The sequence below is a fragment of the Hydra viridissima genome, unplaced genomic scaffold (genome assembly GCF_058129835.1).
Source record: "Hydra viridissima isolate aposymbiotic clone 2 unplaced genomic scaffold, HvirCarnegie_v1 scaffold_12, whole genome shotgun sequence".
Classification (NCBI taxonomy): Eukaryota; Metazoa; Cnidaria; class Hydrozoa; order Anthoathecata; family Hydridae; genus Hydra; species Hydra viridissima.
The window spans coordinates 6,077,667-6,103,612 of NW_028324311.1; the positions used below are offsets into that span (position 1 = coordinate 6,077,667).

The following is a 25,946-nucleotide window of genomic DNA, read 5'->3' on the forward strand; positions in this document are numbered from 1 at the left end:
ATAGTCAAATAGTGCGCTCAAATGTACACATTCGAATTTACGTTACAATGTACATTATTCGAATTTTATTTCTATATCGCATGGAGAAAAAAATTCGTGCAAAAAAATTAATAGACCATATCTAATTGTATTTGTCTTCTGAGTGTCCTAATGGGTTGAGCTTCCTTTTTGTTTTACTTCAAACTTTCACAAATCGTTAAAATGATTTAGCTTAATATAATTTGAAAATTTTAATATAATTAGAAAATTTTAGGATAAACTTTAAACGAATTGTTATCTAAAAGTATCCAGGTGGAAATAGAACATTTTCAAATAATCTTAGATTTTTATTTTCTAAAAGTTGAAAAGTTCAAATGAAAATTCGTTTTGTTTCTCACGTTTAAATCTGTGAAACTTCATTAAGTTTTTTTATTTTATGGCAAGGTAACGTGACATGGAAACGTATTCAAGCCGAGTTTTTCTTTGTGTCTTACGCATGTCAAGACGATCAAACAACTCGAGGTAACTAAGTCAGTTGCTAATGTTTATTATCCGATGATCAAGAAAATTTCTTTGTTGTTAACCAAAATAAACGAATATAGACTAATTTTAGTGGAAATGTATTTGAAATGGGAAATTGTATATCGTTTAAATTTTTTGAACTAAAGGCCTTGTTTTTTATCTTAATGTATAATAGAACCATGACAGGACAGTCGAAACTGAGAGGGTTTCCTCGGCCCTGTCATGGTTCTATTATACATTAAGATAAAAAACATCAAACATGTTTTTCTGATTTTTTACTGTTTTATTGCTCCAATCCTCAAAATCTTTGGACGGTCCTGCATCATTTTGAAAAGTATTACATAATAAACTTTGGACGGTCCTGTATCATTTTGAAAAGTATAACGAAAAGAAACAGCAAAACCTGTTTTTTCCATAACCTCTTCCGTTGCATAGTAAAGAAAAATAACAGCTTTTAAAATTTTATTTTGTGTGGTTTGTTAAACATTCGATTGGATTAGAAATATCACACTTTCACGAAAGTATATTTAGGGAGGTGAGATTCAAAAAAGAAACTATAATAGACATCATGCAGTAAACTCAGTCAAGTTGGAATAATACAAAAATAAATAATTTTGTGAACAATGGTTTCCTTTAAAGTAAATAAAAATTTCACATTCATTTTATTTTTTCTAAACCTGAATAAATTACATCTAAGTCTAAAATAAATTAGATAACATCCAATTAAATTTTTTTTTTATTAAATTTTTCTTTTTTGCTAAAAATGCTAAGAAATATTTTGTCTTACTTTAAACAATATTTGAGGCGTTGATCTATTTGCCAAATTTTTTTTTTTTTTTTGCGAAATAAAATAAAAGACCACATTTTGCAAAATCAAAAAAAATCACATTTCCACAAAAAATAGTTTGTTTTTATTTAATAAATTATTATTAGATAAGAAGCGTGATATTAACCATACTCTAAAAAAATATTTAAAAAAATAAAAAATGGCAGAAATAATCTATTTCCATATTTAGTTAACACGAAATGATCTTAGTCCAACAGTTTAGGCATCTAAAATTTTTTCAAAATACAATCTATTTTCTTCATCCAAATATTGTATCATGGCTTGGAGGTCCTTCTTCTTTGTCTCTTTAATTGGTACCGGAAGACGTTCAATCACTGCATTCATAATTTTCTAAATTTATACTACTCGTTTAAAAACTCGACATATTTGAAACGGTAAATAGAGTACTAACGTTTTTCTTAAAATAAAGGATTCCTGTACTGTCTTTTGTCACTTTAAACCAGGCAGCCTAGCTTATTTCCCACTTAGATGTATCAAAAAATTTAACCGAGGAAGTGTTTTTAACCATTTACTTGTCGTTAAAAGTATGTTTCAACTTTTTTACTCCTCCACGATTGTCTTAAAAAGTGGTCAAACTAGCTTCTTTTTTTTTATTAACAAAAGGTCACCTTTTGGGGGCTAATAGCAAAAATGTCTGGGAATGTTTTTTTCATACTCTTTTGAGGTCCCCTTCACAAACAGGAACTGTGAAACTGATGGTTGACTCCCTTCTGCTATCGTTTGGGTCATCATAATTCCCATGTGGACGTCTTTGGAGGGTTAGGATTTGCACTATAAAAAGCTTCCCTGTTCATTGATTCCTAACTTGCAAAAAATATCGAAGAGCTTTTTTCTCATGTACAAAACATCAGGGCAACTGAACTTACTCATGCAAATGGCCTAAAATTAAAAAAAAAAGAAAATAATGAAAACCTAATAATCAAACGAGAACCAAACAAATAGGTAAAAAATATAAATTACAAATTTACAAAAAGTAATAATACATAGTCCGTCTGTAGGTGGATTTTTTTTTTTTTTAATTATCTTTGTTTTACTGGTCTCATCTCCGCTTATTTCTTTTTCACTCTATTTTTCTCTTACGTTTGTTTTTTAAGTTTTCAATGTCAAATAAAACCACAAGGCAAAGGCGTGGAATAAGAATAATAACTTGAATGATAAGAATGATTAATTGTATCAACAAACCGTCTAAGAAATTGAATAATGTAAACAATGCGTGCCTAATAATTATAATGACGCGAATGGACTTATATCAATTAGAGAAAATGACATGCGTGGACATACAGACAGCTCCGTCTGTTGATGTTTTTTTTCTACGATAAAGACGTAGTTTCTAGAGTTAGATTGTAATTTTGTATATTTGGATTGTATTGGCATGGGCACTTAGATCTTTTGTTGTAAAAAAATATGCTTTTTTACTTTTTGGCGCTTAGATCACTTAGCCCAGTCACGCCTTATTTAAAAGTCGGAAATTTTACCCGCTGCTCTCTTTAATCTTCGAATATTTTTAAAAAAACTCTCCACGTTGATGTTGTATTCGTGATATTCACATTACTCCCCTTACAAAATTTCAAATATCTGAGCGAGAGAAACAGTTTAAGATAAACAACAAGTTTTTTTCCTTTCATAAACCCCATGTTTTGGGAAAACTTTTTTAACAATAGGATCTCTTAAAAATTCCTGGGGTCACTACTATAAAACTCATTCCGATCGGAACTTAAAAAATCATAAACCCGATGAATTTCTTCGGATTCGACAAAATTGGCGTAAACCCGATAATCCCTAATTGCCTCTACTATAAACATTTTTTTTCGTATCGTAAAAACTTTCCGACGAAAATATTAGCGGATTCATGAAAAACAAAAAGATATTATCTAATTAATCCATTGTTTTTTTACATTTTGTTTTGTTTATATTATGGACAGTTGTGCAAAAAAGAAATGTAAGTAAACCCAATATCCTTATCTTAAATATACATCATACTTATTTCCAATTATGAATCTTTCTGTGCAACTACCACAGTCCTACGTTCACATGTTTTAGGAGTTTTAAGACGTTCTTTATCAATTTACAAGGCCAGCTAATCAATGTTTTATTAAACGATTTAACGATTAAATAGTTATAAGTAATTTTTTCACTGTAATTTTCCTATGTTATAGACATACCACAAATGCAATAATTATATGTCATAGAACTTCCAATTAAAAAAAAATTTTTTTCTAAGGCATAACAAAGACAGACACACAGCCACAATTAAACAGTAATTTTAAAGTAATGAAATTATTATGTCATGTTAAATAATTTTCATCACATTACATCAAAGTTATTCTTTATTGTTATTGTTGACTGTTTGTGTTGACCCTATACATAATACTATTCTCACACTTAGTTCATTATATTTAATGTGCTTTAATGTTTTTTATCCAAGGGGACAGAAAAAAAGAGCCTACATAGCTCAAGTGTCATTGAGTTTGTCACAAAAATTTGGCAGACAGGATTAAACAATTCAAAGATGTTTTAATGAGAAGATTTGGTGAAAAGTCACAGATGGCTCAAAAACACCAAAGGTTACCAATCTTGAAAAAAACCTGGGCATCTGAGGCTATCTATTCTAAAGCAGTTGCAAATGGACTCCCCATTCCAAACATCTACTACCTAAGACATGTAATAATTTCTTATTTCCAAAAGTATTCTAAACCTAGTTTAAAATTAGATTATCAAGTTTTATTCACATTAGATGCTAGTTTGTTTTGTTAGAAGCAGGATCCATTTTGACCAGACAAAATGTATTGGTCCTGAATGCAACTTATTGTAAGCCCTTAAAAGGAAGCCTTCGCCACTTCTACTACTCTATAAATAACAATAAATACCTTTAAAAAGCATCAAAAACATCCTAAAAGTTGTTCTAGCAAACTAAAATTGAACAATTCGACTCCATTTATTTAAAATTTTTTTTAGGAGAAATTTAAGTAATAATTAAGCTTGCTCTGACTAATCGAACAACTTTATTTGTTATCTCCTGAAAAGTTTAATTCTCTTTTTAATCATTTAGTGTAAGTTTTGTAGGAGAGAGAAAGTCACTGGTTATCATATCCTTGATAATTTTACTTTATAAAAAGTATTGGTTTAGTATCACCTGTCTATGTTGACCTCTAGATGCCATTTACACATTTTGTGAGCTGGCAAATTTGTGTCATTTTTACTAAAATAAAAATTGCCAGGCATCAGTTTTAGTTACCTGACAATATTTTAGTATAGTAAAAGTGACCTATTGCCCAAGGTGTAAATGGTTCCTAATATAGGCGGTGCAAAATACTGCAATAATGCAATATCATAGTATAGGATGTAATCAATGTTGTAAAATGTTGCAAACTTAAAATGTATTATTTAACTATGCAGGACTTCTAGGACAACATCAAACAAGTGACTACAAAGGTGACAGATTCTAACAAAAGTATTATGGGGAGTCAAAAGCTAATACCACTGGATGAGATTGTTTTTGACATTAGACTCAAATAGTTCTATAGAATATAGTACAACTATTCTAGAATTAAATTCTGAGTTTTTATATTCAAATTCAGTGTGTTCTACTGCAATATAAAGAAATCTAGATAAAAGTATTTGTAATTGGCAAAGCAGTTTCTTTCATTATTAGTGACACTAACCTTAATAGTCTCTTTTTTTGCAAATAATATTCAATGATAACCTTGGTGTTTGGTATTTGTGGTGAAATTCATATGAAAATAGAGTTTGATCTGAAAAAATTTATTCGTGCCCAAATTCATATTTTAAATTTCTTACCCACTGTTGATTATTTGTTGTCGAGGTGGACAGTGAAAAATGAAATGTGGAACTTATTATTCTAATTTTGTCAATGAGAAACGTTAGAGATTGAGTTTGATTTCTGTTTTTGTTTTCAAAACAAGAAACTGTTAAAAAAAAAGCTAGCTCAAATTATCGGATTTACGATTTCCGCTACACAAAGATCGCGTAAATTTTAATTGGGTTTTTACGCTGAAATTAGCGGAAATTACGAAAAAATATGTTTATAGTAACAATCCGCTCATTTCAGCGGGTTTCAGATGAAATGGTCGTGAATTCCGATCGGAATGAGTTTTATAGTAGTGACCCCTGAATACAAAAGAACTAGTTCAGCAATTGAGATTTCTCTTTATAGACTCAGAGTTCTACTTAATAAATATATTTAAAAAACGTAGTTACACGACATGTACGCATGCGCAGTCTATAAAAATGATACTATGAAAATATACAGTTAAAATATTTGGATTGAGTTAAATCGTAAAAAACTCTCAAATAAATGTTTTCAAACTTCTAAGAAGTAGAATTACACCGCTAGGACTGTACAAAATCGATCTAAGAAAGAGTAAGTAAATCCCTAATACGAACACAATTTTTCGCGTATTTACAAATGAGAGAGAGAATAAAGAAGTTATTTAGAACAAATGCACCCAGCAGACATTGTATTCATCACTCGCTGCTGCATCACAGATTAAATTTTTAAAAAAATCCTTTTTCATTTAAAACTTGCAAAAATTACAATTGTTTACAAAACTAGAAAGAATATTTCTACTACAAATTGAAATTCATTTCGTTTGCTCGATCTAAAACTAAGCATCAAGCGAGTTTTTAATGTCCTTTCGAAGATGTCGTTTAGCAACTCATCTGGAAAAGAATCTAACCTCATTGTCTTTGTGACGTCACCTATTAAGCAAAATAATGTGAAATAATTAAGACAATAAAAGACAAAATAATGTGACATATTTAAGAAAATTAAAAAAATAAAATATTAAATTTTAAAAAACGAAATAGTGCGACATAATTGAGAAAATCAATTTTGTAGTTCATTAAAAAATTTTTTTGTGGTAGTTTTAACACTTTTTTGTTCCTCAAATTAACGAGTTCGTGGTCTCAGGAGGCAAAATTTATATTCAGTTGAGGATCAATGAAATCAATCATTGATTGCTGATACGATGTAAGTCACGTTGATTTATATAATTGGGGGATTTTCAGTAGGGTATTTCAATAATTTAAATTGTCAAACAGTCTTTTCTGAGTTTGGCGTCTTATTAACAAAGCTGCTGATAAAAAAAAGTTTATCGAAAATAAACTGACCATGATCTCTTCAAAACTTTTGTTTAAGTTTTCTCTGAGGCTACTCAAGTCTTTCTCTTGTGTTTTCAATTGCTCGTGCAGATTCTAAAAAAAGTAACAAAACAGAAACAATCAAACAAAAGTTGTTTAATTAGATACTTCTTCTACGCTTCAATTTAAAATGAATTTAAAAATAGAAAATTGTATCGTTCTACTCCATTTAAAAGAAAAAGAAAATCGCTGCCCCTTATCTTTCCGTATATTTAACCTCCCGCACCCCCTGCCGATTGGGCAACAATCTCTCTTTATTTCGTTAAATCAATTAAATTCAAAATCCAAATCAAACCTTTCTACTGTAGGCTTGCCAATCAAGAAGCTCTTTTTGTCGAAAGTTTTCCGCACCAAGTTCACTAAGCTAAAGAAAAAAAAAAAAAAAAATTCAAAAATAAAAAGCCAAAAGAAACAGTAGAATAAAAATAGTAAAATATGATTGAAAAATGATAGATTTTTTTGATCTTTGATGACCTGTTTATGAAGCTGCTGTATGGTTTCCAAATGCATTTTAATACGCTTCTGTAGATCATCGATTGTATGAGAGCGGTTGTTCCGTTCAGCGATAAGAGCTGTCCTAAAAAATGCGCACAAAAAATTTCAACCATTACGTAATATCATCGGAGCAGTCTAATAAGGGATTGTTTTTTTTAGAGTGAACTTTTGATCTAGATAACTATTTGACTTTATCCTTTGTGATTATTAAAGCTTGACAAATTAACACGAAAAGACTTACACCGTAACAGCGTTTGCAAAATAATGAAAAAATGTTCTGAAATCAACGATTTTTCAATGAGTTTTCTTCACATATGTTTAAGAGCACGTCAACATATGTTTAAGAGCACGTCAACATATGTTTAAGAGCACGTCAACATATGTTTAAGAGCACTTCATCAATTTTATGGTGTGCTCAATCCCCCGTCTGAGCAACTTATTCGTCGAAATAACAAATTACTTTTCGTTGATAATTTTTTAAGAACATTTACTCGATAGAACAGCAAAAAAAGGACAAAAAACTGTTGTGTATAAATGTTGCCGTTGAAAGCGAAAGTGTTGACAAAGATCCGAATTGTTTGTTTGCCATCGTTTTCAACAAGTTGGTCATCGTTATTCCTGATCTACACTCGTAAAAAAAGTCCCAAAAATTCAAAATATCGCAAAACTATCGTTCGCGTCTTTTATTTGGTGAATAGCCCGAAAGTCGTCCGTGAATGGTTACGTTAACAAAATTGTCATATATGGAGTGAGAATAATCCTCAAAAGGTTAACCAGCCAGCCCCCATTTCAACCTGAAAATTATAGTTTACTATGGCTTCCATGTTAAAACCATAACTGATCCTTACTTCTTTAAGATCAAGCAGGAATCGAATATTACTGTCGTTTTTGATTGTTACGGATCCATGTAAATCGATTAGATATTTTCAGATTGAGACCGAACTGTAAGACTTGTTCTTGAGGCCTCCAAGATCACGTGATTTGAAGTCACTGGTTTGACTGATAAACCAGCAACAATTGCGACTTTGAAAATCTACAAAACTCGTGTTAAGGAACAAGACTTCAACTGCTTGAAAACGTGGTCCGAAATTAAACAAATTGAATGCTATTTATGGAAATTATTTTTAAACAATAAGTGTCATCAAGTAATCTTCTGAATTAAAATTTGAAATCAAACTTAATTTACGTGTTTGTTTTAAAATAAAGTTCACTTTAAAGAAAAATCACCCTTTACCCCAAAAAAAAAAAAAAGGTATGAACGTTTATGAAAAATACTTTAGCTCTCGAACTTCTGATCTTAGCTGCAGTATGGTTTCTTCTTGTTCATTAATATATGACCTCTAAATATAAATTTAGCATCCAGAATTTATAACTATTATGTGTATCAAAATTTTAAACCATTATAAAATTAACAAACAGTAAAATAAATATTACAACAAAAAGACTGAAAAAATTTTTTTTATTCTACGGTGTGTTTAGAGAGTTTATACGAGGAGAAAATTTTCTTTGTTGTTGTTTTTTTTTTGCTGATAAAAATTGTTTGAAACAAAAGATTTTGACACAAACTCTTCATTTGTTAATTAGTTAATTAGTTGTTAATTAGTTGTTTCTCTATTTACTGACACCTTTTTTTGTGGATTACAGGAGGCTATTTGAAATACTACTTTATTACTTTTTTACAAAGTTTTTTTTGTTAATCTAATTCGTTTAAGTTTAATAGTTATATCCATGGTCAACTTTAAACATGGCCGGATATGTTACATAAATAGGCTGAAAACTAGAAGACCAATTTTCAGCCTTTTAATTATTTGCCTGGGACGTTGTGTTGATCAAGTTGTCAAATTAGTTGAGACTTATGGTAAATAAATGCTCAGAGGTTAGTTGTCAAACTGGCAATAAATATTAAAAAATTGAATTTAGTTCTCTTTTTGCAAGTAAAGCTGTTTTTATTTTCTTATTATCTTTTTTAAATCTAAAGATCGTCCGCCATAATCTTCAAAAATATTTCGTTTTGCACTAATGCAATTATATTCATCAGCTCAGGCTTATTCACATCTTTTAGAACAAATTCCTTTACCGCCAAAGTCACTATTAAAGAAGTAAGTATCAGGTGGAATTGATTCAATTAGATCACTAAAGTTATTGTTAAGTAACGACAAAATAAGCAATAATCATGTTATTCTTTTTGATAAAATACCCAGTGGTAGATTAACTGAACAAGATAAAGAGGGTAATCTCTACAAAAGTGTATAAAATCTTTATAATTATTAGCCTCAAAAAATCAATACCTTATGTAATTAAAACCATCCCAGAGACTAGTATCACTGGAGATTTCATTAAAGATGAAATAGAGGAAAGTTTAAATACATTAAGATCTACAGGTTTTAACATTTGAGCATTGAATGCTGATAACCATCCAGCAAATGTCTCAACTTAATCAAAATTGCTCAGCATTCATGGGTCAGACAAGCCAGAAGAAAATAATCATAAAATTTATCTGATGTATGATATTTCTTTAAAAACTTAAGAAAAAAATTTGATTAGTACTAAAAATTTTATTTCCCCACTATTTCACCATTTCCATTCACTGATAACGGTTTTAATATGGATGTGTCTACAGCGGATAATATGGATGTGTCTACAGCGGATATCTCTTGGGTTTTGCTTCATAGAGTACATGAAAAAACAAAACTCTTTCAGCAAACTTAAGAAAGGTATATAAATTAGAGGAAAAGGCTCTAAATCCAGGTAATAAGAAACAAGATGTCAACTTGGCATTAAATATATTCCATGAAACAACTTCAGCTGCAATTCAAAATTATTTCCATAATGAATACTCACCATCAAAATTTTTAAAACTCATCAATTTATGATGTATTCAAAAATAAAATACTCTAACAATATTAAAAATTTAAAAAATAAAAAAGTTATTGTTAAGTAACGACAAAATAAGCAATAATCATGTTATTCTTTTTGATAAAATACCCAGTGGTAGATTAACTGAACAAGATAAAGAGGGTAATCTCTACAAAAGTGGAAATATTATAATAGTTATGTGGAAATCCAGCTGTTATGGGGGATTATAAGCCACAATTTTTATGTGCACTTGCTCACTGGGTTCAACAGTGGCAAAATTTACGGTAAAGTTCCACTGAAAGATATTGTCTCAGAACTCAGACTTCTAAAGCACTAATAATAGCATTGCAAAGTACTTCTAGTCGAATTAAAGATCTGTTATTTGAAAGATATAATTTTGTTTCAACCTCACATTTTCAAACTGATCCATTAGAATGATATTTTTCAAAGTATTGTCAAATGAGTGGAGGCAGGTTGTCCAGTTGGATTACATAAAGTAATTACTTTTGAGAAAATTTTGCAAACAAGATCTTTGAAAACGAGAACTTTGACTTTTGGAAACTGGATTTAAAACCTTTTGATTCAGATGCGAATCTGAATTCAATTCAGGAATGTGAGTTTGTTGAAGACAATAGTGAGCTTGCTATTTTTATTGCTGGATATTTGTGCAGAAAGTTACTCAAAAAATTGAATTGTGAAGGAGGTCTCTTAACTTTTTCGAAATTAATTGCAAGTCATGTTATTAGCAAATATGAATAGATTGTTTTAGCTACAAATTTGTCTATTTTTTTAATATAACTAATATCTCAACTCAAAAAGCTATTTTTATAGATGCATTTGTGCATTTGTTATATTTTAAACGTTAAAAATGATTGATTTGAAACTGTGAAATATGATTTTACTAATTTAATATTAGATAAAAATCTTAAAAGAAAGATGAATTAATCTAAAAATTTTTAAATAACAAAAACTTAATAAACTTTAAACTTGGAAAAAACTTAGGAAATGTTAAGCTTTACAATTAAAATTATTTTAAGTTTTAAAACACAGAAACTTAAAGTACTGAAAAACTGGCCCTCTAATTTTTGGCCTATTTATGCAACATATCCGGCTGTGTATAAAATAGGCCATGCTTATACTTTGCTCCTGTATTTATACATAATTTTTAAAATTCCCTTGTTTAAAATTTCTGGACTGTAAATGTCTATTCAATAATACGTGCACAACACATTATGTTCAAAAGTAACTTACAAATAGAAGTTCTTTTTCAGCTCTGCATTCATCTATAAAGTAAACAATACATAAAACAACATCAGACCAATTTAAATTTTAAAATTTTAAATTGGATTAAAAAAAAGTAGAAATATTTGAATAACAAAAGAGAAATAGAGAAAGAAAAAAAAAAAAGACCTATATGATTTTTCAAGTCACTATTTTCTCGCTTGAAATAGTTTAATTCTTCGTATAACGACCTTAAAAGAATGTTTCAGAAAAATTTAATATAAATGAATAAAAAACTTAAAAGTAAAATTGTATTTAATTTTAAATAATTTCAAATTATCTGTAAAGTAACCTTAGAACAAAAGAACAAACTAACAGGTCAAATGAATGAATAAAATATGATTGAAAATCTCATTTTTTTAACTATAAATTTTTCTCATACATTTCCTCTTTAGTTCTTAATGGATTATTATGGTTTTCTTTCTGATAAATAATCCTATTCTTCCGAATATCTTCGAGTTCTTTTTGGACTTCATGTAGCTGTAACACAAGGATGTTAAACTCATCAATAAGGATGAAAATTTACTAATACTCAAAAAAATATTATCTATATTTATAACATTTTTTTTTTTTAAACATTTACAAAAATTATAAATATATTTATTTATAGTAAATAATTTAGAAACTTTTTATATAAATTTAATTTTTAATTGTTTAGTTTTTTTAATTTGTTTAACAATAAAAAAAACCTTGTTTTTTAAAAAAATCTTTTTAAACAATTAAAAAAGTTATTCATATAAATACAAATACAAAATTCAAGACAATAAAAAACACAAAAAATGTTTTGTGAAAACATTTTCAACCTTTTTTTCTTCCACATTAAAGCTAATATTTTTATTTTTAAAAAATATATCAATTTAAAAAAAAAAATTAAACAAAAATTTTACCTCTGCGTGAAGCTGATTTTTCTCATGGTTCAATTTTGAATTATGACTTTTTGCCAGTTCCATCTAAAACAACAATTTAAAAAATCTTTTAATGATCAAATATTCAACCAGTAAAACATCAATCTGTTATTACCTAGTTAATGACCACCTTTGAACTAATTTATTTTTGAAAAAATTTTTATATATTAAAAACTGTTTTCTTTAGTCAATAACTTTAAGATTATTTTAAATCTTTTCAGAATAAACAAATTTTAATAAAAACTTGCCTCTTCTTCCTGCATCACAAGCTCCTCTTCTGTATTTTTAACTTTGTTTTTTAGCATAATTATATTCTCTTCCAGTTCTGAAATCTGCAGAGTGTACTGCTTCTGTTGTTCAGCTGCTTGAACAATTTCTTTTTTTAAATCTTCAACACAAAAAGATAATCTGCAAACCTGTCAAAAAAAAATAACGATAGAGAAGATTATTTCAGAGATTGTTATGATTAATATAAAACAGAGTGCACCTCAGTGATTATTATAACATAGAGAAAATTATTTCAAAGATGTTAATTTTGATATGGTTTATTATGATTATTGCAGAATTAATTTTGATATGGAAAATGTATACAATTGTTAAATAGAAATTTCTACAAAAACGGAGATAACATAATGAGCATTAATTTAGAAATTTATGTTGATTATCATGTTAAATATAGAGATAAAATAATGAGCATTCATTTAGAGATGTTAATTATCACGTAAGAAATATGAAACCTCATTTTCTGATGCACTTAATTTATCTAATGTTTTCTTTAAATAGTTTTCCAACTTTTTCCTTTTATTTCCTTGAAGCAAAAGCTAAAAAAAGTAAAAGTAATAGTTGGTAAATTGTTTCTAAGAAGTTTATAATTTATAAAAATATTTGTAAAGTATAAAATAATTTATAACTTTTTGTGTTGGTCAGATTTCTCAGTTTCAAGGCAAAAAACAGGTGAAATTCTTTATAATTTTTTTTTTAATTTTACTTTTTATTATTGTTACATTTACTATATAACTATTTATAAAATAATTTATAACTTTTCGCATAACACAAAAAAAAAAAAAAAAAAGTAGTATGATTCTTTGTTATGATGACATATTTTGAAATAAATTGGATTTTAAGTATAACATTTCATTTAAATATTGGCTAAAGCAATAGGTCTCTCAGAACTACCATAATAGCATTTAACAGCTCAGTAGTCTTAGCATTGATCAATGAAATCAACTCTGGCTGCTTCTTGATATTTTCAGACTGACACAAAGTATCTATTTGGAGCATTTCTTTTTAGTGAATTGTAAAAAAAAGTGGGAAGCAGGTTGTCAATTTGAACTGGTGTTGAAAAATAAAAATATTAGTGCCGCTCAGAATACTTTACTCAGGCTATTTGTAACTGTCATTTTATTGTGCCATAGGTGAGTAATTAACAAGAAATAATTCTGAAGATCAACATAAGCACATAGATTTCCTATAAAAATCCATAAACAGGATTTCACTAGAAACTTCTTGCATTTTGAGGAAATTCTATAAAAAGAGCTTAAAGGCCAAAAAAGCACTTGGTTCAATACCCAATTTAGAAGTCTTTTTTTAAGCTCTCCAGCATTATGTTAAGAACTTACATTGTGTTGCACTTTAGAGAAAGAGTTCTGTAGCTCTTGATTTTCTTTTACGAGTTTTTCTTCCAACTCCTTTGATAGCTTTAACTTAAAATTTTCAATAAAAAACGGTATGTTAAAATAAGAAAGAGATTTATTTTTAATATTCATTATTTTTTATATGTTAAACTATTTTTAAAATATTTTTAAAAAATAATTCAACATATAAAAAAAATGTATTAAGTAACTAATGCTTTATTCATTAAAGAAATAATTGTTGAAGTAAATAATTTGTAAATAAATCTACATCATTTTCATATCGTTGGCATTTGTTTTTTGTAGCATTCCATTCTGTTTTTAATACACGTAACTCTGCATCTTTTGATGCTATCTAAGAACAAGCAAAATTTTATATTTTACAAACACTCAGCCTCAAAAAATACCTCTTTTTACATTATTGGATGCTATCTAAGAACAGACAAAAAAAGAGTCAAAGTAAATATTTTTTTGCATACCTCTTCCAGCAATGCTTGATGTTGAGTAAGGCAGCTGTTTAACTCTTCATGAAGTTGGTTGTTGGAAGATTTTTGTTCTTCATACTATATTATTCCGTTATACAATATACATTTTATAAAAACTTGCACATATACTAAACTCATTAAATTTAACATCTATCAATAATCTCATCAACTGTAAATACTATAAAAAGCTAAATAAATTTAGAAAAAAACTGACCTTATCCACTAAATCTTTATGAAGATCAGTTAATTTATTTAACTCCAGATTATTTGAGTAAAGGTCTGGATTTGAGACCTGATAAGCAAGATTTATAACCATTTTACAAATATATTTTATTAATTTTTAAGCAGTTGTTTTACTTTATTAACTAGATGAAAAGATAACTTACCTCTTTCTTACTTCTTTCAGCCCTTTTTTGAAGCTTCAGAATAGATTCTTGTGCAGTCAATATAAGCCGACACTTTTGCTCCAGCTGGATAGAAAGCTGTTCAATATGGTTTTGTGCATCATTTAGCTGCTTCTCATACCTGATCAGAATGTCTTGATATGATTGATTCTAAAAAATAGTGCAGAAACATTTACAATATAAAAAAATTCATATTTAAGTAAAGCATAAAGTACAGCAACAGCTCTATGAAAATTAAATGAACAAAACAAGTGCATAGATTTTTGTTATTTTTAAAAAACCTCCTGAAAAAAGTTTCCATAACTTTTATTTAAATTAACAACATGAAAGGATTTAGTTCTTAAAAACTTTTGAAATGAAATTTTTTGTAAAATAATAAAATTTAAACTTTATACTGCAATAAATAAACCTCATTAGAGAGATCTTCCACTTTGTTCTTGAAAACCATTATTTCTTTATCTTTTGCTTCAATTTTACAAATTAACTTCTCAATCTGCTTAGAGAAACATGCAAACTCATATAAAAGAAACTTTATGCAACAAAATAAACAGCAACAATAACAACCAAAATGATAAATATAATAATAACATTAAAAGTATTTATTCTATTTCATAGTAACTAACAGCTTTTATAAACCTGAAATCCTTTATTCTTGTCTTCATCAACTAAACATTTCAAATCAAACTGTGCTTTCTTTAAAGCTTTTTCTATTGCTGCTGCCTATATTAAAAGAAAATTAAATACCGATTGATTATATATATACAACATATAGTATATGCAACATATAGTATATACAAAATATAGTATATGCAACTTAGAGTATATACAACATCAACAGCATCAACAATATTTAACAAATGAACAACATTTTATAGGAAAAATCTTCTGTAAAGTGGGTTACTTCAGTGATTTGGTTGTTAAGCTGATTTTGAGTTGCTAACTGGTTGCGCTCAATAGTTGCTGATTTTTCCTCAAAATGGGCCAACTACAATGAATTTAACAAATACAAAATTATTTATCAGATTGTAAAACAAATAAACTTATAGTAAAAGATGAAAAAGGTACCTTACAAGAAATTTTTGTAATCGTATTACAAAAATAATTGATTCACACTTTCAAGAGACGTTGATTTTTAGAAAATACCTTGTGAGAAGTATCTTGATATTACAAAAATAATTGATTCACACTTTTAAAAGACGTTGATTTTTAGAAAATACCTTGTGAGAAGTATCTTGATATTACAAAAATAATTGATTCACACTTTTAAGAGACGTTGATTTTTAAAAAATACCTTGTGAGAAGTATCTTGATATTACAAAAATAATTGATTCACACTTTTAAGAGACGTTGATTTTTAGAAAATACCTTGTGAGAAGTATCTTGGTATTGTTGACGCATTTTTAGTAGTTGTGCTTCAAGAGTCTTAATTTCATTTTCTTGATTCAATGTCTGCAATTAATGTAAGAAAAAAAATAAACAACAGAATACCAATACATACTAAACCATAACTTTGATGGAAGTTTAAATGAAATGTGAGCAAATCATTTATCTGAAAAAATTCTACAAATATGAAAAACATACCTTAAGTAACAAAACATTTTTTTCATCCAAAACAACTTTGTATTTGTCATGGCTTTCTTCTAGTGCATGCTCTGATTTACATAGCTACATAAAAATACACAGTTTTACTATTATCTTTATTGACAAGTTTTATGCCATTATCAATAAGCAAAATAACATAATAAATATATGACATCTATTATAAACTATTATCAATAAAGCATAATAACATAATAAATGACATTTGTAAATAAAATTAACTTTTACTTTAGTCAGAAAATGGGGAAGTTTTTATCAGAAATGATTTAAGTTAAATTATAATTCAACTAAAAATATTTACAACATTTACCTCTTCAAGCTTTTCAGCCAGCTCATTAATTTTTTGAGAAAGATGCATTTCTTTCACAGCCAATTTATTTGAACATTCACTGAGTTTTTCTGCTAAGTTTTTATTCTAAAATAAAAAAACGTTGGGAGAGTGAAAGAAAAAAGGAAATGTAAGAAAATGAACAATTTGTAAACATGGCATCGATTCATGTAGCCTTGCATTAAAAAGTAACACCATCATTAATAAGTGATTTTATGTAAGAAGTTAATTTAAATAAGTAAAAGCATACATTCTCATTTATAATCTCTTATAAGAATTTACAAATTACCTCAGCTAAATAGTCATGGAGAATTTTATCCAAAAAACCAAACTGATCAATAGTTTTTCTTACTTTCTTACCAAGAGGAGAACCAAGGGGATAATTCTATTTTTCAAAAAAACAAATGTGATAAATTTAAATTATTCAACTTTTTTTTCAAAATTTTAATAGCAAAAAAAAAAGAACAATCAAAAATTTAACAACCACAAGAAAAAAAAAATTTTAAGAAAAATTCTTTTTTTTTTTTATAATTGCAGTTTATAGAGAAGTATATATAATAGTAAAACTACAGATGACTTTAATGATTGTTAACATAAAGACATTTTTGTAGATGTTTTTATTTTTATAAACATAAAACTTAGTATTAGTAAAAATGAAAACTAAACTTAAAAAAGATACACGATAAAAAAAACAAACACCTTTGAAATGCTATTTTCACTCTCACATGATGAACAATATTTATTTATTAAGTCATGAACACAATTCTGCAAAATGTATATTTGCTCAGCTACATCATTTGCATCATTTTTCAGACAACTCAATTCTTCAAAATATTGATTGTTTTTGTTCTGCAAATTGTTGAATGCCGTTTGAGTTTTCTCTTGAACTTCTTGTAATGCTTTATAATCAGAACTGAGTTGGGAATATAGATTTTTGTAATGAGCACATTCTTGTACAGTAACTTCTAAGGATTCACTTTTCTCCTTTATAGCATCCTCAAGACGTATATTTTTTAACCTACTTTCCCCTCCCTCTTTTTTGAGCTGAAGAAGGAGATTTTCAAGAGACATTATGTAATCAGATTGCTTTGCCAACTGAAAATGTGACAAATATTTTGAATATAACCAGTAAAAATTCAAACAAATGCATAATTATTTAAATATGACAAAAAACTATATGAGCAAAGAGCACAAGTTTAAAAAATGATAAATAGTTCAAATTAAAAAAAAAAAAAACAACAGAAAATTATCAATACCTTTTGGTTTAAACTTGAAATGTCATGACATGACTTTTCCAAATTAGTTTTCTGTTTCTCCAAGCATTCATTCTAAAAACAAATAAAACCAAAAAATGACTAAGAACAGATTAAACTGCCGAAAAAAACGAAACATTACAAAGTAATTAAGCATATAAGTAGCTGTTAGTTTGAAATAATAGAAAAATAATAGCCAAATAATAGGAAAATAATAGAAAAATAAATACAGAGTTAATGCACTTCTCTTCAAGAAGTTGTATTTTGCCTTGAAGTTTCTCAACAAGCTTCTCATGCATGACAGCCTAAAAAAAAGCCAGATATCAGTTTTTGAAATGTTTAATCACTTTTTTTGTAAACAGATATTTTTAACATCTACATCTTTAATTACACTTAATTTTTGAGGAGATATAATTCTGAAAAACTTTTATGAAGTTTTGCAATAAAAAACCAAACACAATATTTTTTATATAAATTGTCAATAATATCTTTATTAAGTATCCACACATCACTTTTTTATTAATGTTTGCATTAGCTGCAGACAGTGTAAGAATGACCAAATGAGATTTTGTTATATATATGGCGATATTGTAAAGGCAATAAGTAACCAAAATTCAGTTTTTTGAAAAATGTTATCTTAGAAAAAGACAAAGTAATTTACCCGAAAGATAGTTGAGGCAATTCTTATTAATCTTTCGGGTACATTAATCTAAAAATCTCCATTCCACAATGACATTAATATTTGATCTTAATTATAATCTTTTCAGGTACATAAATTTAGAAATCTCCATTCCACGATGACATTAATATATGATGCATCATTCAACTCATGATAATCACCACCAGATGAAACTTGAATAACACTTCAAATAGAACTAGCTGTGCAAAAAAATCAACTTAAGCCAGTAAATCAGGAATAACAAAAATGATTTTCCAAGAGATTTTAGATTATCTAAATAACCTATATAACAATTTAAGTCAACAATTTAAACATTTACTGATAATTTAGCTGAAAAGAAGCCTTTAGAAAATATTTCAAAACAAAGCAGATTCACTTATATTTTTCAACAATATCTTTGGTCTCATTTACATCTTTGATTAGTCTATAAGACAACAGAATGGGGACTTTTCATCAATCCTTTGAATAAGCCTGAATACTGTCCTGTTTCTATAAGTTTATATGGCTATATGTTAGCATATTTTCTAGGGGTTCATTCAATATAGATCAAATTTTGCTTACATTGATCAAAATAGGTACACAGAAGTAACTCTCTAAATCTAAAAATCTAATCTAAAATAAAAATCAATAAATACCAGAGACAAAAGTTGCAACTTTTGGATTTCAGCACTTTGAAGATCATAAAAAAACTTTAAATTTTTTTTGATATTTCGTTTTACAAAATTTTTGTTTTAGTTTATTTTATTTAGTTTAGTTTTACAAAATTTTTGTTTTAGTTTATTTTATTTAGTTTAGTTTTACAAAATTTTTGTTTTAGTTTATCTTATTTAGTTTAGTTTTACAAAATTTTTGTTTTAGTTTATTTTATTTAGTTTAGTTTTACAAAATTTTTGTTTTAGTTTATCTTATTTAGTTTAGTTTTACAAAATTTTTGTTTTAGTTTATCTTATTTAGTTTAGTTTTACAAAATTTTTGTTTTAGTTTATTTTATTTAGTTTAGTTTTACAAAATTTTTGTTTTTTGAAGCTTAACAGTTTGTTGTAAAATGTAAAATTGCAACAAATGAAAGTAAAAAGTGTAGAATAAAAAATGAAATATTTTAAAGAAATTAATGGTCAAACCTGGTTCGTCAGAAACTCTTTTTCAGTTTCAAGGTTTAGACAACTTTTTTGTAGATGGTCTATGATAAGAGTTAACTTTTCTATTTCTTCACTTTTTTTATCAATATCATCAATCACATATTCAAATTCTTGATGTGTCACATCCAGTTCAGATTGCAGATTTAAAACTGAGGATTCTTTAATAACATTCTAGAACAAAAAAAGATGTTGATGAAACAATGTGAAAAGAATTAAAGCTCTTCTTAAGCAAACAAAAAAAGAAAAAAAAACCTCTTTCAATAAGGCTTCGTGCTTTTCTGTTATTAAAGTCAAACCCATCTCTAGTTGATGGATATCTTCTTGTGCTACCTCTAGCTAAAAAAACAATGTAATTTAAACAATATATAAAAATAATAAAGAAATAATAGAAGCAAATTATATAAATCATATAAAATGATATCATAATAAGACCCTTTATAAAATTCCTTCTGAGAGATTTAAACTGCTAGTTAAAAGTTTGAGACCACTTGAGAGATGTGTAAATATATAATTATTTACAAATAGTATTTCAGATTTCATGGAGAAGCTTTAAGGAGAATGTATAGTTTTGAACTAAATAATCTCTTCCATGAAACAAACAAAATGGAAGGCCTTTGTGGCAAAACTTCTAGAAGCTTCTAGTAGCCCTCATTGAGATAAGTAACTTGTAATTGGCAGAAACCTATGACCTAGTGCAGATCTCACTTGAAATGCAACAAAAATGAATTTCTTGGAGTATCTTGTTTCTTATCAAATATTTTATTGAAAGTAAAACTATTTTGACACGTTTTTGTATTAAACAGATGTGTTCCTATCTAATATATATAATATAATATATATTATTTTGTTTCAGAAAAAAAAGAAATGGTATACATAAAAAAAAAAACAATAATGGTAGCTTGAATACCCAGACTGGTAAAAAAAGTGATTAAATATAAAGGTTTTTTTTTAATAAAAAATATCTTTAGATGTATTGGTATTTAAATATTGCTATTTCCATTTTTAATTTATGTACTTTTTTTTGTTACTACATATTTATTTATATATTTTGTTACTATGTAAATGTTTTTAACTTTAATATACTTTGATCAGATTTTGCAAACACCTTACCATTGTTAATTTATTCATTAACTTTCTTTTTTTTTAAAAACTCAAACTTTTAAAGAATATAACAACAAATAGAATACTTATTTTATATGTTAAAAAAAAGAAAAGGTTAAATATTTTAAATATTTTTCAAAGCGATTAAATTTTTACCTGAGTTTTCATTAAATTTATATCATCTGAAAAATCCACTGATTTGTTTTTTTTGTCTAGTTCTGTTTCAAGACTGTTTAGCTAAAAATATAAAAAAAAATGTTTACATAATAATAAAAAAAACAACAACAACTTAGGAAAAGTAAAAATGAGTACAGTATTTTAAGGTTAAACTCTTGTCTCTAATTGACTCCTTTAAAAAAAAGACACGGGAAAAGTTTATGAAACTTGAAAACTGCAACATTTTCAACAAAAATAAAAAGTTTAATCCACAATTTATATCACTGGTTTGATTAAAGATCAAGTAGCATTTTTGATAGTTATGATAATTGTATGTTTAAAAAAAAAACCTAGAAGAAATATAATTGTAGCAAGAACAAATATTATAAAAATGTTTGTGCAAATATCTTACAACATTATAATAATAACAACATTATAATAGTGAACTTTATATACTTTCTTTAAATAACTCATTTTTGAATTCATTCATCGTCTATTTTTAACATAGTTTTAATAAATCATAACAGTTCACAGTCATTTTTATCATTCAACTTAATAGAATTGCCAAACAACTGATCAACTTAAAATATTTTCACCTCATCACTTATATTTGAATATCGTAGGTTTGCTATTTCTAATTCTTCTGCCAAACATGATATCTTTTGCTCTTTCAGTAAAATCTGGTTAAAAAACAAGAAAATTTTATGGAAATAAATTAAAAAATAGGAGAATGAAAGCAATAAATATAAAAACAAAGACTGCAATTATATATATATATATATATATATATATATATATAACGTTGTTTTTTTAAGCTTTGTTGCTACTTGATAACACTTGAAGACAAAGGACCAGCATAATTAACTTATAACTGTTGATATCATTATTTAACTATGTAAAGATTTTGAGTGATTTTACTAAATATGTGAACTATTTTACTAATTATGTGAATTACGCTTTTTTTCCCCCAATATTTAAAAATTGGTTACAATTGCATCTTGTTACATATTTACTGATATCTTGATTGAGACTAATTCCCATAAATCTTTGTAATACTATTACTATACCTCATCACAAGCATTTGTTTTCAATTCTAACAATTCACTGCTGATCTTTGCATAATTTACCTCCAGTTGCTTGATTACTACTAATTGACTTTGTAACTAAACAAAACAAACGGAAGAGATTTTTTGCAGTTTCTGTATATAGCCTATGTAATCATTTTATACTTAATTATTAACAATTGAATAGCTATTAGAGTGTTAATAGCAAATAATTTCAATCTTTGCTTTAATTTTCGATAATAACAAACCTCTAAATCTTTTTCTGCATACTTTTGTTTATAAACAAGACTCTCAGATGTTGCTTGGTCAATAATCACATTCTTTGTTTTCAATTCTGCATTCAAATTTTCTAGATTTTTGTGCAAGTGGTTGATCTCATCATAAAGTCCAATAATTTTATCTTCATTCAAAGAATTCTAGAAGGAAATTTGCTGTAAAATATGTTTTCACAATACACAATACTTTTAAATAGAGATCACTGAAAAAACTGTTTCAATAAGAAAATTAACTGCTAAGATATCATCATCCATCATATTTTTATTTTAGATTAATAGAAAAAGCAAAAAGCTTCTTACTTTGTGAATTTCCTGTTCTTTTATTTGCTCAGCAGAATCTAATTTCAACTTCATTTCTTGAAATTGATCTTCTAATTCCTCTAACTATATTAAATTAGCAGTTATTATATTTTCCACATTTTGAATCTGAACAAGAAAGCTATAAACATAAAATAATGTGAAAGGTTTTAATTTACATTACCTGATTTATTATATTTTTATTATTACTTTTTAAATCTGCATTGGTGTTTTCATACTCAATTTGAGCTTTCTCGCTGTTGTGAAGCTTAAAAAAATATTTAAAAAATTTAAAAAATAGATTTATACATTAAATTAGAATATCAAAACTAAATACTTTATTTCAAATGATTACATAAAAGTAAATAAACAACCAGCATTGTAAATTTATTTGGGGTCATTAAAATTAAAAACCTTTTCTTCTAACTCTGTGATATACTTCTCCAATTCATCGATATGCTTCACTTGATGCTTCAACTAAAGAAGCAATAAAGACATAAAATACTAGTCTTTGCCCCAGTCCCAAGATTCAAACTAAGATATGCGATATTATTCATGTTCTTGAATTTAAAATAAATTTGAAAATTGTAATATCCTATCTTGCACCGTTTGCACAGTATGTTTAGTTAAATACTTTTTGAAAAAGTATGTATATATAATTCTCTTGAGTTTCTGAAACCCATAATGTGTATTCCAAGTACGCTGTTTTTCACCTGAATGCAATAAATTTCTCTTGACCACAATTTACCAGAACTCCATTTGAATACTATTTACTTTGCAACTTATATTATTCCTTTGCATACTATTTACTTTGCTTCTTATATTATACCTTTGCAACTTATATTATCTTTTAACAATATTTTCATTAGGTTCAACTTTTTTTACATATATTTTTGCTATTTTTAAATTCGAAAAAAAAAAATTGGTTAAATATTTTCTGTCAGAGCTCTTATGTCAACTTATTAGCTATTAGAGCTCTGACATTTTTATATTTATACTGTTCTATGTAACAAATTGACATTTTTTTCTTTAAAAAAATATCAAAAAATAATTTACTAAACAATACATACAACATCAGATTTGTAATCTTTTAAAGTGATCATTTTGAACTAAATGATTGGTTTCTCTGTTAACTATTGGTGTTATGATTTCTGCAATTAGCTGAGATTTAAAATTACAGCAATAATTTGTAACTAAGCAAAAAATTTATTAACATGAATGAAGCTTCAGCCAGAAGCAATCTTTTTTTTTTATTACTAAGGACAACTAGACACTCAAGCTTTCTTCTTGTAAAAAGCATGGATTCAAGCACTAGTAGTTTTATGGTATTAGCATGCTCATCTGAAAAATCTAAAAGCAACAAGCATTAATTCACCTTAAAGTGAATAATTTATCAAACATAAATATATTTTTAATTAAAGTATAAATAATAAAGCAATTCATGAATTGGTTTTTATAGCTACTTGACTTTTAAAAATAATGGATTTGTTTAACAGCATATTATGACAATAAATTCATATAAAATTAAACTGTAATGTATAACAGTGATTAGTTAGAACTCTTTTACAATTTTATTTATGAAAATATGTTAAACTACATATAAAATTATTCTATTATTACACACCCCTTTTTCGCAGCCATATACAATCAATAGACAGTCACATAACTTAATTTTAAATTGCAATATTGTAGTTAAGTTACATTCTCAAATTATCTGCCCAACCAACATTCCAATAAAGCTATTCATGAAAATTTTTTAAAAATTAAATAGATGTTATAAATCTATAATAGCTATGCATGGGAATGGGGAGGTTCTGTGGGTTTATAAGAATGGGGAGGTTCTGTGGATTTACAAGAATGGGGAGCATGTGGTCCTGTAGATTTTATTAAAAGTAACTGAAATCATTGAATCTAAGTGTAGCTAATAAAAGTGAGAAAAGTTCCAAATGAGTTAAAGTTTAAACAAACTTTGAAAAACGGCTGAATAAAAAGAGAAGGAAAAATTCATTTCAAAGATTCATTTGTGAAGAATGTTTAACAATGCATTATGGGATGTTGCAGTTTTCATTATTTTTCCTTATCTTTTTTTCAGTGTTTCAATTATTTTTTTTTAAATAAGATATTTTTAACAAGAATTAAATTATTATATGATAACTCCTCTTTACATATTTTTTTTATCAATATAAAGTGATTTTACAGAATGCTTATTAATAATTTAATTCATAACCGTGTCAATTAATTTTATACCAACAATTAATATGAAGCAATTTCATTAAAATTTATAGGTATATCATTTATAACTCACACAATATCAGTTTTAATTCACAGAGTAATATATTATTTAGAGTTTTATATCTACTCATTATTCCTGCCCATGTTTTGTGTTAGAACATTTTTTTATACATTAATTTGTAATTAGATCAGGTGAAAAGAATGCCATTTTTGATTAGATCATTGCAATCAAAAAAACAAAAAACTATAGACCTCAAAAAAGGAATGAAACCAAGCATAAAGGTAAGAAAAAAAGTTGTTAATTACTTGATTTGTGATCATTTTAAACTTTTTTTAATTTTTTACAAATTTTTAATTGTCTATTATTATTTTTACAGGCACATTTAAAAAAGACATGAATAATACAACATCATTATCAACATCAAGATTTTTTAAAACTTGAAACATCACTACTATTTTCATAACTGTCTTCAGAATGAGAGAAGAAAGAATTTCAGATCTTGTTTCAAGAACAATTCAATTGCTTAAGTACCTGGGTAATACCTAGGCATACTTCATGTTGATGAATCAAACAAACATTTGCTTTCATTTGATCAAACTAGATTCAATTTTTAGCCAGCAAGATGTATTTATATATGACCTAAAACTGAGTAATTCTTCTCTTCTTATTACAACAATAATACCAATTTTTATCAAAACATAAGATAACAGATGTTAAATTCAGTTTTTTTGTCCTACTATATATTCAAAATTTATCAAAAATTTTTGACACTAAAAGACCAAAATTAAAAAAAAGCTTACTAAATTTTCAATATTTTCAGCAGAAGATTGTTTCTGTTCATCTTCATTAAGAGATTCTGATGAAGATTGTTTCTGACTATCTTCTTTTTTAAGAAATTTTAGCAACTGTTCTTGGGGATGGTCACCCATAAGCTAAAAATAATCAATTTTATTTAAAGCTAAACATTAAAATTTCAAAAAAAATTTAACCAATCTCCTCATTAATATCATCATTCTCTTCATTATGATAATCATTTTTATCAATTTTTACCTCAGCATTTTTTTCCAAGCCTTTTTCCTCTAAAATTGTTTCCAAAGCAAGTAGCTTACTCTTATAATCTGTGTTTTGCTGTTCAATTTCTTTAACATTCTTTCGTAAATTTATTATTATTTCACCCTGAAGTCGAACCTAATTTAAAAAAATATACACATTAATTATATTCATTTTAAGACATAAGAATATATATATATTAAAAAA

The 25,946-nt window shown here is 26.7% G+C and overlaps 1 protein-coding gene across 3 annotated transcripts in view; it reads right to left on the bottom strand.

Moving 5' to 3' along the window:
• Nucleotides 1–5,495: 5,495 nt before the first annotated feature.
• Nucleotides 5,496–25,946, bottom strand: part of LOC145194059 (uncharacterized) — a 28,311-nt gene continuing 7,860 nt past the window's right edge. For 2 of the 3 annotated variants that reach the window (XM_090068403.1, XM_090068402.1), the window contains exons 9-45: nucleotides 25,740–25,877; nucleotides 25,490–25,621; nucleotides 22,871–22,933; nucleotides 22,641–22,724; nucleotides 22,460–22,543; nucleotides 22,133–22,300; nucleotides 21,888–21,983; nucleotides 21,417–21,500; nucleotides 20,821–20,901; nucleotides 19,816–19,899; nucleotides 19,546–19,734; nucleotides 17,976–18,050; nucleotides 17,749–17,820; nucleotides 17,192–17,587; nucleotides 16,782–16,877; nucleotides 16,475–16,579; nucleotides 16,147–16,230; nucleotides 15,931–16,014; nucleotides 15,467–15,550; nucleotides 15,202–15,285; nucleotides 14,975–15,058; nucleotides 14,548–14,715; nucleotides 14,376–14,453; nucleotides 14,156–14,239; nucleotides 13,948–14,031; nucleotides 13,665–13,748; nucleotides 12,783–12,866; nucleotides 12,294–12,461; nucleotides 12,028–12,090; nucleotides 11,523–11,620; nucleotides 11,270–11,331; nucleotides 11,111–11,142; nucleotides 8,279–8,343; nucleotides 6,983–7,085; nucleotides 6,804–6,872; nucleotides 6,479–6,562; nucleotides 5,496–6,067 (exon numbers count right to left, since the gene is read on the bottom strand). In XM_090068403.1, coding sequence (XP_089924529.1) covers nucleotides 6,047–6,067; nucleotides 6,479–6,562; nucleotides 6,804–6,872; nucleotides 6,983–7,085; nucleotides 8,279–8,343; nucleotides 11,111–11,142; nucleotides 11,270–11,331; nucleotides 11,523–11,620; nucleotides 12,028–12,090; nucleotides 12,294–12,461; nucleotides 12,783–12,866; nucleotides 13,665–13,748; nucleotides 13,948–14,031; nucleotides 14,156–14,239; nucleotides 14,376–14,453; nucleotides 14,548–14,715; nucleotides 14,975–15,058; nucleotides 15,202–15,285; nucleotides 15,467–15,550; nucleotides 15,931–16,014; nucleotides 16,147–16,230; nucleotides 16,475–16,579; nucleotides 16,782–16,877; nucleotides 17,192–17,587; nucleotides 17,749–17,820; nucleotides 17,976–18,050; nucleotides 19,546–19,734; nucleotides 19,816–19,899; nucleotides 20,821–20,901; nucleotides 21,417–21,500; nucleotides 21,888–21,983; nucleotides 22,133–22,300; nucleotides 22,460–22,543; nucleotides 22,641–22,724; nucleotides 22,871–22,933; nucleotides 25,490–25,621; nucleotides 25,740–25,877 — 3,714 coding nt within the window. In that variant the 3' untranslated portion in view covers nucleotides 5,496–6,046. Of the gene's footprint in view, nucleotides 6,068–6,478; nucleotides 6,563–6,803; nucleotides 6,873–6,982; nucleotides 7,086–8,278; nucleotides 8,344–11,110; nucleotides 11,143–11,269; nucleotides 11,332–11,522; nucleotides 11,621–12,027; nucleotides 12,091–12,293; nucleotides 12,462–12,782; nucleotides 12,867–13,664; nucleotides 13,749–13,947; nucleotides 14,032–14,155; nucleotides 14,240–14,375; nucleotides 14,454–14,547; nucleotides 14,716–14,974; nucleotides 15,059–15,201; nucleotides 15,286–15,466; nucleotides 15,551–15,930; nucleotides 16,015–16,146; nucleotides 16,231–16,474; nucleotides 16,580–16,781; nucleotides 16,878–17,191; nucleotides 17,588–17,748; nucleotides 17,821–17,975; nucleotides 18,051–19,545; nucleotides 19,735–19,815; nucleotides 19,900–20,820; nucleotides 20,902–21,416; nucleotides 21,501–21,887; nucleotides 21,984–22,132; nucleotides 22,301–22,459; nucleotides 22,544–22,640; nucleotides 22,725–22,870; nucleotides 22,934–23,526; nucleotides 23,800–25,489; nucleotides 25,622–25,739; nucleotides 25,878–25,946 lie in introns of those variants that run through there. The other variant, XM_090068404.1, reaches the window with a different exon arrangement.